We start from the raw sequence: 11,364 nt of genomic DNA, 5'->3' as shown, positions 1-11,364 counted from the left end.
TGCTCGACTCAAGGGCAATCATCATCAACAACAACAACATACCAAAAATAGTTTAAAAGAATGCAGCTAAGCAGATGTAGGGAGCTCTGGTGACCTAGTGGTAAGAACCTGAGCTGCAGTCCTGAAGGCAGCCAGTTCAAATCTACCAGCTGCTCTGTGGGAGAAGGATGGGCAGTCTCCTCCTGTGTGATTAACTGCCTCTGAAAACCCACCAGAGGGTCAGCTATGGGTCAGTTCAGACTCCATGGTACATTATATCAAATTCTTTTTTCTTACCAGATTTTGTGGTAGAATAGCAAACATTTAAAAACTTTGTTACGTAAACACTTGGCAATGCCTTAGAAAGCAAGGCCATTTAGTAAGAGGAGTGAAGACAGTGTAATTGGCCTTCAGCATTTTTAAAAGCCAATAAACATTTCTAACAAATCCCTTTATCAAGAAATCTTATGCTGAGAACATCTGCCATGTACAATGAAGAAAAACCATACTGCCTCTTCACTAATTAGCTAAATGTCTACATCTAAGAAAAAGAAGCAAAAGATCAACTTACTTATCAAGTTAGTATTTAAATATACATAATTGGCTAACCTGATTAAATTCAGAATTTAAAGGCATTATTTAAATGTCATAGCATTTCAATTAAAAAAAAAAAAAAGGATGGTCCCATATTGTCCAATACTTTATCATTCATATTCATTCTGTCTCTCTCTCACATTTTCTCTGTCTCCATCACTCTCTCCCCCCAACCCCGTCAGTCTTTCTCTCCCTTCCCCTCCCTCCATCCCTTCTCCTCCTTCTCTCCCTCCCTCTCCCTCCCCCTCCCTCCCTTCCTCTCTCTCTCTCTCACACACACACACACACACTCTGCAGTTGAGACAGTTCATAACTGATCCTCCATTGAGTTTCCAGGACTGGAAACGGCACGAGAGAAGACGGCTCATCTTTCTCCCTCAGACTGGCTGGAGGATTCTCCCTCCACTACTTTCTAGTGTACTGTAGTTTATAATGAAAAAATAAGTTCTCATTTGCAGCCAATAAATAATGATTTTTTAACAATTAAACTACAAGTAAAACTACAATTTCAAAATGTGCTATTCTTTTATGTCATGTGTAAATTGATAAAGGTAGTGGCCTCATGAAATGGCTTCCAGGTTTCATTAGCTTTCACTCTCCCCTTCAGTAGCTTTATTGTTTCAGGGTTTCCAACAGGTCAACACGCTGGTTCTATTCACCTGATTCTCAACAGTGGATGCACAGTCAAATAAATCACCGTATACATTAGACCAACACGCTCGGTAAGACATGGCCGTCTGTTCTCAAGAGCATACAAAGACACATATTTAGAGTAACAGCAATCTGTGAGCATCTTTTAAAGAGCTTCTTTGGACTTAACTGCAAGTATTTTTCCCCTCTTTAGGTATATTATCAGATCATAAGAAGTGCACCCCTTCAATTGTCTGGAATGAACATAATCATCCTGAGGTACATGAAGCAGCAACAGGAAACTCATCACTATACGCTTTATTATGAAGCACTACATATATGTACACAGGCATGCTTCATTTTAATGTACTTTGCTTTCCTGAACCTCTCTGGTGGCCTAGTGCTCAGGAGCTGTGCTCTGAAGGTACGAAGTTCGAATCTACCAGCTGCACCATGGGAGAAAGATGGGCTATCTCCTCCCGCATGATTTACAGCCTCTGAAAACCCTCTAGCGGGTCAGCTATGGGTTGGTTCCGACTCGACGGTCCACAACACCAGCAACAACAAGAGATAATTGTGATTTTTCACAAACTGAAGATTTGTGACAATACTTCACTGAGCAGGTCTGTATCTTAAACCCACTCTATCTCCACAGCATGTCAGCTGTCAAAGCACTCTAAAAAGAATTCACCGGACTAGGGCCAAATTCTGGTGATATCAGGCTACTTGCACATAACAAAATGTTAAGACAGCCACCACGTCTCAAAGAAACTCGAGAGCCCAGTGTCCAAGGAAGGACTCGGGCCACTCTGAGTGTGAGTTCCCGCTCTCTCCTCTGGGGGCTGTGTGAACAATTTAATCTCGCCAAGTCACAGTTTCCTCCTTTATAAAATGTACTGCTCAAAACGCCCGCGTGTCAGAGCTGTTGTGAGACTCCACTGAGCAAGGTGTGGGCTACTCTTCCTAGAATTCTGTCACTATGCTGATTATTAGTCATTTTCTCCCAGTACCTAACCTAACAACTGTAGGGAAACAAAGGCTCATCAGTACCAGAGGCAGGGAAAGGTGGGGATTCTTTTCTGGTTGTGGTTACGTTTCTATCCCTCAGTGCCACAGATCTGAGTAAGATGCAAAGGTATTTCTGATGATGTTAAAAAGAGAATGGGCTGTGCATGCATCTTCATGAGGGATAGGTCCATGGAGAGGGGAACTGCGTTTGTCTCATTCTTAAAAGGAGGTGAACGGTTACAGTTTGCAACAGGCTGAAAAATCAAACCATTTCAAACACGCACACGCCTTGATTGTCCCCCCCATGTGGAAGGACTCGCCTGAGTTCTGGGAGGTTCCTCTTCCCTTGAGGACAAACTCACCTGTGTTACAGAAGGCCTCTTGTCCTTTCCCTTCCTCGCCAGCGTGTCCAGCCCCTTCAGTGAAGAGAAGATGCCCCTCTTGTTTCTCCCTTGCTGGGTCAGAGAGAGGGTCCTCTTCCGGAGAGCGGAGTCATCTCTAGAACATATCTGATGATGCCAAACACAATGTGAGAGACCCTTGGGGCCGGTGGTGTGGGTGACAGAGAGAATTACCAGTTGTTCTAACAGGAGGAAGCTCTGTTCGAGATATAGGTGCTGGGACCAGCGCCAAAAGCTGCCGCCTGTTTGACATCTCAGGAAGGCGTCCACTGGGGAGATAGCTCTTATCTGGACAACACAAAGCCAGCTACCGCGAGCTGGCCTCTCTGTGGTGTGGAATAGGGTCAGCCAAGCCGGGGAGGTGCTCGGGGCCACACGGTCAGGAGCCATGGCCACCCTGTGACTCTTCAGAGTCCCTGGCTGGTGAGTGTACTTAGTGACTTATAAATACACTCCCCTAAAATATGCATCATCTTGGTTGGGCCATGATCTTCAGTATGTTGTGATTATTCTGAATTCTGTGAACCGAAGTAATCATCCTACATATTGTGAATTTATACCTCTGTGGTTCAAGAGGCATGATCAGAGGCAATTATGTTAATGAGGCCAGATGCGTTCTATGAGGCCAGATGTGTTCTATGGGACTCAATTGTATCTTATGCTAATCTCTCATGAGATATAAAAGGGTTTAACATGTTGCCGCAAATGATGTCAATTTAAAAAGTGTGCGGCGACATGTTCAATAAGTGAGCAGAGAACAGAGACCTGGATCCAGGAAAAGAGTTTGTCCTTGGACCCAGAGTCCCTGTGCTGGGAACTTCCTAGACTCATAGGAAGACTGATGACAAGGACTTCTCCCCAGAGCCAACAAAGAGAGAAAGCTGGCACCCTGGATCCAGGCTTCTAACCTCCTACACTGTGAGAGGACAGATTTCTGTCTGTTAAAGCCATCCACCTGTGGTCTTTCTATTACAGCAGCACCAGAGGGCTATGAAAGCCCCTGCTCAAAAGTCACAGGTTCAAATTCACCACGATGGCACAAAAGAGGGCCAACAATCTATTTACAGGAAAATCACACACTCACAACCCTACAGCATGCTGATTTTCTCTTACACACTTGGGGTCACCATGGGTTAAGTCGACTCAGTGACAGCTGGCAGTTTTAACTCTGCACAACACTCCTGAGTGACTACACTCCCGAAGACAGCAGGCCACAAAGGAACACAGACACAGACGTGAACAGTTAATAATTATGCGCTACCCAAACCACCAAGACCACGGCCATCGAGTCCATTCTGACTCACAGTCACCACATTTCCAAGGCATCTGTAAAGCTATTTCTGTCTTTACAGGAGACAGCTTTCTGCGTGGAGCAGCTGGGAGACTTAAACCACAGGCCTCGTGGTGAGCCGTCTAACACACTGTTGTCAAGACTCCACCTCAGCACACTCTACCTTTAACCTGAACTCACTGCCACAGTCAGAACCAACTCAGAGCTGACCCTCCAGAGGATTTTCACTGACTCTAAATCACCCAAGAGGAGTCTGTCCGTCCTTCTCCCTCAGAGCAGCTGCTGGATTTGAACCACCTGTCTTCAAGTTGGCAGTACACCTCCTTACCCACCATGCCACCAAGGGCTCCTTAACTAGTGGTTAGAACAGAAGCTGCTGTGATGCAGAGGCTGAAGCACTCAACTGCTAACTAAAAGGTCGGTGGTTTGAACCCAGTAGCTTCTTTGTGGGAGAAAATGTGGGAATCTGAGTGTGAAAGATTAAAAACCAAAACCATGACCACTGCCTTGGAGTGGCTCGAAGTCGTGGTAACCTTTCATGGTTGTAAATCTTCTTCTTTTCTTTTTAACATGCTTTTTTAAAAACTTAATTTTATTCATTTTGGATTTTCATTCATTCATAACTGACATCCAAGCAGATATATGCACATGAAATGTTCATCCCGGCTTTGGTCACAATAGCAAGGAGTTGGAAACAACCTAAGTGCCCATCAACAAACAAATGGATGGAGAAGCTCTGGTGTATTTACACAAGGAATACTACGCTGCACTGAAAAAACAAGGAACTCATGCAATATTATTCAATATGGGTGACCCTGGAGGACATTATGCTGAGTGAAATATCTCAGTCACAAGAGGACAAATACTGCATAGTGCCACTGTTTTAGAACGTGACTGACATCACAGTTGGGGTAAGACTGAGAAAAACGGGATAGATTATCTATACTGAATTGAAACATATGAGGGCGAGAACAGTTTAAAAAGTTATATATGATAGTATATTATGATTATCACAGGAATCCAGAATTAAGGTTGTAAATCTTTGAGGGAGGTGACAGCTGCACCTTTCTGTCTTGGGGTGGCTGGTGGATTTGAACCATGGTTACCAGGCCAACAGGTCATGCACTAGAGCCTGGAAACCCTCCAGGATTTCTCTACTCTGTCCTCTAGGGTCAGTGTTCATGAGGCCAGCTCACTGCACACCAGAGGACAGCAGCTCATGGAAAGAGGGGCACCCCAGCCTCCAGGAGTTACCCTCAGGACTTACCAGCGCGTGGAAGGAAGACACAGACAAGACGCCTAGCCTGCCCAGGGCCAGCTTGGAGGGGCGACTGGTGGCGGCCAGCAGACTCTTGGGGTTGGGCAGCTCCCCACCCTGGAGGCTGGCGAGGTAGCAGCGCATGCGGAACAGGTCCATGTGGAACTTCTCCAGGTTCTGCTCCCACTGCTGGATCTGTGGAAGGAACAGCAGAGGGAACGCAAATGAAAAGAGAGCCTATTCCCGTGTCAGAGGGAAAATGTGACCAGCTCTGCAGGCTTGGAGGAAGAAGGTGCAAGGCTCAAGCTGAGCTGCACGGTCTCAGTGGGCCCTCCCCACCCACCCACTTCTGTCTCTATCATGCCTGCAGGGCTGCATCCCAGGGGAGGCCAGAAAAATAGCCGAAGCTAGTTGTCTCAACTACATACAGCCTGACATGAGCCTGGGGAGCCACTGCACACTGATCACCTCGACTTAAGACAGGTCCTGGGGTGTAAGACTTCAAACCAGCTGGTTCCCAGCATCCTCTTCCTCACATTCACAGCCTTTGATTCCAAACCTTCCCCCCAACCCCCATGGTCAATGCACACACTGCTGCAGATCTCAGTCCTGCCCACTCAGAGCGGAGGAGTCCAGGCAGCAGGAGACAGACGGACAGCAGGAAATCAGGACAGACACAGACATGTCTCCCTTGATGGTACCTCACGTTACGGAGCTTTGCAGAAAATAAGTTTTTCACCAATGGGAGGTTCTGGCAATCTTGCCACAAACAACTCCATTTGTACGATTTTTCCCAAGAGCGTGTGCTCACTTAATGTCTCAGCGTCATCCTCCAACACTTCAAATCTTTTCATAACACTATTACTCACTTAACGCATTGCCATCGAGTCAGAACTGACTCATAGCCGAGCTTCCATCAGACTTTCAAGCCTGTAAATCATGCAGTAAGAGGCTGCCCATCTTTCTCCCAAGGATCAGCTGGTGGATTTGAACTGCTGGAGATGGGCGGTCATTGCTTAGCAGCGAAACTCCTGTGGACCTCACCACCAGAGCGTCCTAACAGCACAACTAATAGACTGTTGTTCTTGTTGTTATGTGCCATCGAGTCATTTGCGACTCATAGCGACCTTATGTACAACAGCCCTAAACCCTGCTCTGTCCTGTGCCCAATCGCATTGCCTCTGACACACCCATCCCGATTACCCCAGTCACTGAATCAATCCACCTCATAGAGTGTCTTCCCCTCCTGCGCCGTCCCTCCAACCTTCGAAGCATGATGTCCCTCTCCAAGGACCTGTCCCTCCTTGCAACATGCCCAATGTATGTCAGACGAAGCCCCAGAATCTTTGCCTCCAAGGAGTAGCTTGGTTTAACCCTCTCTAGGGTGAATCTGTTTGTTTTCTTGGCAGTCCATGGTACTTTCAATACTCTTCTCCAGCACCACAGCTCAAAGGCATCAATTCTCCTTCTATCCTCCCTAGTCATTGTCCAACTCTCTGATGCATAACAAGTGATTGCAAAGACCATAGCCTGTATCAGGCGCACCTTAGTCTCCAGAGAGACACCGTTGCTCTTGAGTACTTTAGAGAGGTCCCTAACAGCAGACCTTCCCATCGCAATACATTTTTTTATTTCCTGGCTGCTGGTGCCAAGAGTGTTGACCGTGGAGCCGAGCAAAATGAAGCTGTGAACAATATACAAACAAAAAGCCCAACCTCACAAACATGCCGGTCTCAAGTCAGTGCTGACCCCTGTCGCCCTCCACTTGGGTCCCAAGGCCACAATCCTTGAGAAAAAGCCGGCCTCAAATCTTCACCTTCTGGTGAAGATTCTGGTGGATTTGAACCATCGACCTTTCAGGCAGCTGCTCAACCCGTAATGCATTACATCACCAAGTGCCTTAGTAGACTACAGTTTAGTGCAGACATAACTGGTATCTGCATGGTGAGACACCCAAATTTTCAGGGCTCACTTTATTTCTGTATCCCCTTTTCCAAGGTGGCCTGGAACCACTGAGCCCACAGCACCTCTGGGGAGACTTCTGTGTCTGATCATGTTGTCGACAAGGCAGCAGACTCTGGCCTTTCACACCAAACTCTCGGGCTAATCCTCAATTCTGGAAGACAGTCTGTTCTGAAGGATTTGTAGCATTTAACCATCTGCCCCAGCGTGGCTTTTCTGGGGAATCCCAGCCAGCCTCCAAGTTCTCAGGACCCACTCCTTCGCACAGATGCAGTATGAAGCTGCTTTCCTTCCTTTCTTTCTACATCCCTAAATGCCGGTCACTGTTACCAGAAATGCCTTTATTACAATAGGGATCAAGGCATAAAAGTAAAAAAGCCAATTTCTATGTAAACAGACCTTTCACTCCCTTTAATATCCATGGACAAAACCCTAAAAAGACATTAAAAGAAAAGCCCCACACTTCTGCAGAGATCTTTACAACTTTTCTCATTAAAAGGAGAAATATCAACACCAAAATTAAAGGAGAAAATGTCTATTCTCAGATACAGATACAAATGCAATGCAAATGTGTGCTTTTTCTTGCTAATAGAACTATACTTACTTACTGAGCCCAGAAAGGTTATGGTTTCCTGGTTGCTTTTTTAACAAGAAAGTCAGAGAGGGAGAGGAAAGTGTCAAGTCTAATGCTAAAAATAGTGAGTAAATGATACGTTTGAAAGCTGGCAAGTCTGTTCCTGCCACACCCAACTGCCCCAGAAAAAGATTCTTCTACACTTCAGTCTTGGCATCGTAATAATTAGTCATTCGACCATTATTAGGTTGTCCTCAAAGGTGGAAAAAAACTGCAAAAGCTGGAAACTATAGAAGGTGGGGAATCTGTCCAAGAAGGAAAACCCGGCAACTTCCCACTAACGGGGGGCTATGGAGAAGCAGTAAGACTGCCCCCGTCAAAGGAGGAGGTCAAAGAACCCCAGAGAGACGGCGAAGTCAGTCCCCCCGAGACCCCTGTGGCCACGCTGTGCTGATGATGTTTGGGGCAGAACTGCCCAAATCCCTTTCAGTATTTTCCAAGCACTGATCCTTCTTCCTGGAAGAAGCCGTCCTGGAGGAGTCCGTACGGTTTAGAGAATCAGCTAGTATTCTTCCTCTGAGTTGTATTCACACACCATGAAATCCGTTATCGGGTTTAAAATATTAATACACATCCCAACAAATACAGCTGAAATAGCCCAAACTGTGCCAACAGGTAAGGGTTCATTTCTATTTTATGCAAAGCAAGTGATCACACGATTTAGTCAGCAATGAAGGCATCACCCAGTTTTCAAGAGTCTCATGGAGAAGCAGCGAGAAAGATGTTAGGAATTCGGGCTAACGTTCAAATGCCGCCTCCGTCACCTGGCAGCCGAGGGACTCAAAAGGGTACCAAGCACTCCCGCGGTCTGTCCACTCATTCAGCAGAGGGAGGCTCTGGCTATCTCCACTTCAGGGGCCAGTGCAAAGTCAAACACGACCAAGAATTAGAACTGAGACACACAGCAATCACGTCCTCATCGGTATTGTCAAAATGTCACTGTACAGATGAAAGCCTAGCCTGAACTGGCTGTTTATTAAAGGAAAGAATGCAAGGTGGGAGGAAGGATATACGTATGCTCTTGTTCTCAAGGCCAACACGTTGCTTTTGACTCAGAGCAACCTTCTGCACAAGAGATTGAAACACTGCCAGGTCCTGAACCACCCACGGTAGGGACCACTGTGCCAATCCATCTTGCCAAAGCCGTCTTCTTTTTCACTGACCCTCTAGCAGACTACAGTGCCCTTCTCCAGGGACTGACCTCTCCTGAGAACTTCCCAAAGAATGTTAGAGGACTCTCCTTGGCCATCCTCGGCTCTGGGGAACATTCCAGCCAGAATTCTCCCCAAGACAGCGTGTTCCTCTGGCAGTCCCCAGGGAAGTCACAACCTTTAACAGCACAACTCAAAGTGTCAATGCGGAGGTCTTCCTGACTCAACTTTGGCATGCACGTATAGTTGTTGTTGTTAGGTGCCATCGAGTCATAGACCACTCATAGTGACCCTATGAACAAAAGGAGTTTCTGAGGCAAGCCATTTCGGAAGTGGATGCCACTCCTGTTTCCAAGCTTGCTTTAATCTGGGAGCTCCACCAAACACTGTCCACCCTGGGTGACCATTATCACATCTGGCACATCAGTGTCACTGTGTTTAGCATCACAGCAACCATGAGTTATCTCTGTACAGCAATGCACAGACCAGGGCTATACCACGCAGAAGAATATTTGACAAAAAAGCAATTTGAATCAGGCAGGCCTGAGGGCCACAGATAAAAATCACCCACCTTGGGCTTGGAAGCATAACTTTCTGGGCCACAGATAAAAATCACCCACCTTGGGCTTGGAAGCATAACTTTCTGTTCATTGCGGCAACGTAGCTCTATGCTGTCATTGTTTTTGTTTTTGGTGCAGTTGAGTCGCAGACAACTCCTAGCGACCCTATGAATGAAAGGCCCGAGCACTGTTCATAGAGTTTCCGGCAGCAAGCCATTTCGGAAGTGGATGCCACTCCTGCTTCCAAACTTGTTTTAATCGGGAAGACAAGTGAAAACACCCTGGCTTAGGCTGGTGCACCTTAGTCTACAAGACAACAGCTCCGTCTTTAACCTTTTAAAGAGTTTTCCGCAGCAGGGCTGTCCAGTGCAATATGCCAGCTCATTTCTGGACTGCTGATTCCATGGGCGTATGGTTTTGCTGCTTTAATATGTGTAACTAGATGTATCATCAAGACACTTTGCATGATTCTGAGTCTAAGAACTGGCTATTCACCATCATGGTCACAGGCACAGGGCTGTTGTTGGTGTTACTGTGCGCTGTGGAGTCGGAATCGACCCTCAGCTGACCCTCCAGTTAGTCACAGTCTATGCAATTGGCTATGATGCAGGAGACGGTCTATCTTTCTCCTGTGGAGTGCTAGAGGCCGAGATTTCAACCTAGGTCTCTCAAAGCCATTAATCCACACTCTAGGTGCCAGCCTTTCACATGGATGAATGAACAACAGTGCTCTGTCAGTCTGCTCCCATCATCTTCCAACGAAGTCGGACTCCTAGTGTATCTGGCAAAGCTAGTTCAAAATCAAGTCAATGACGGCTTTACTCAAAACTCAGAGCACGAAGGATTCCCGGCTGAACCTTCCGTGGATTTTCAGAGCTTGTAAACAAAATGACAGGTGACTGCCAAGTCCTCTCCCAGGGAGCTGCTGGTGGCTCCACGCCTCCAGAGGGAAGCTGCCTTGGGGCTCAGCACTGCTCCCCTTGAACTATGTCACCAGAGCAACACAGGCCACAAACAGGACAAATTCAAGGGCAAAGAGCTCCCTTCGACTGTTGAGATGCCTTTGTGTGAGCTATGAACTCCCCTGTGAGGTGAAAGCAGACACACCCAAAGACGCGTCACCTCAACAACTCTGCACGCAGAACTCAGTGACATCGGGTCCACCTCCCCAGCTGTGCTTCCATTCTCACTACCTTTTTCCACATCATCCTACCACCATCCCTGTAAACTCACTCAGCTCTCTGTTCAATTATCCAAATTGACCACTGTCTCACACAGATAGCCCTGAGGACAATGTTCAACGTAGATACACATTAGTAAATGAAATAAGCTTGGAGAAGGATCTCATGCTTGGAGAGGCAGAGGATCAGAGTAAGAGACAGACTCTCAATGAGATGGATTGACATCATGACTTCAGCAATGGGCTCATGTGTGTCAAGGATGGTGACGATGACACTGGACAGGACAGGTTCCAATCTGTTATTCACAGGGTCACAGTCAACTCAATGACACTAAAACAACAATAACTTTTGGTTTAAAAAATATTTCAAAGCATTATGCTTGGTGAGATAACTCAGTCTTATAAGGACAAATACTACATAAAACTATTACTGTAAAAACAGAAGGATAACTAGTAAAATTGTGTATGGGGATCCAAGGGAGGAAGTGGTGGGAGCAGAGGGTTAAGGATAGGCAGGGGGGATATCACAGGGTCTCACAATTTTGGTGGGTCAACGGGGGTGGATAAAGAAATGGGATAGATCTGGCAGGGTCCTAAAAAAACCCCACGGTAATGGTGGGTATAACTGAATGGGGGTTATTAGGTTTATAAAACAGTATGGGAATGACTGTATGAAATAAATAATATAATATAATATAATATAATATAATATAATA

General features: G+C 46.3%; 1 protein-coding gene across 2 annotated transcripts in view; it reads right to left on the bottom strand.

The window, feature by feature from the left end:
- TIAM2 (T-cell lymphoma invasion and metastasis 2) overlaps nucleotides 1–11,364 on the bottom strand; it is a 537,146-nt gene that overhangs the window by 123,898 nt on the left and 401,884 nt on the right. For both annotated transcript variants that reach the window (XM_006882752.1, XM_006882753.1), the window contains 2 exons: nucleotides 5,171–5,356; nucleotides 2,574–2,720 (listed from right to left, as the gene is read on the bottom strand). In XM_006882752.1, coding sequence (XP_006882814.1) covers nucleotides 2,574–2,720; nucleotides 5,171–5,356 — 333 coding nt within the window. The remainder of the gene's footprint in view (nucleotides 1–2,573; nucleotides 2,721–5,170; nucleotides 5,357–11,364) is intronic.

This window comes from Elephantulus edwardii, unplaced genomic scaffold (assembly GCF_000299155.1).
Source record: "Elephantulus edwardii isolate Elephantulus edwardi_28Jun2011 unplaced genomic scaffold, EleEdw1.0 scaffold00024, whole genome shotgun sequence".
Classification (NCBI taxonomy): Eukaryota; Metazoa; Chordata; class Mammalia; order Macroscelidea; family Macroscelididae; genus Elephantulus; species Elephantulus edwardii.
This window is presented reverse-complemented; position numbering and strand designations above follow the sequence as displayed.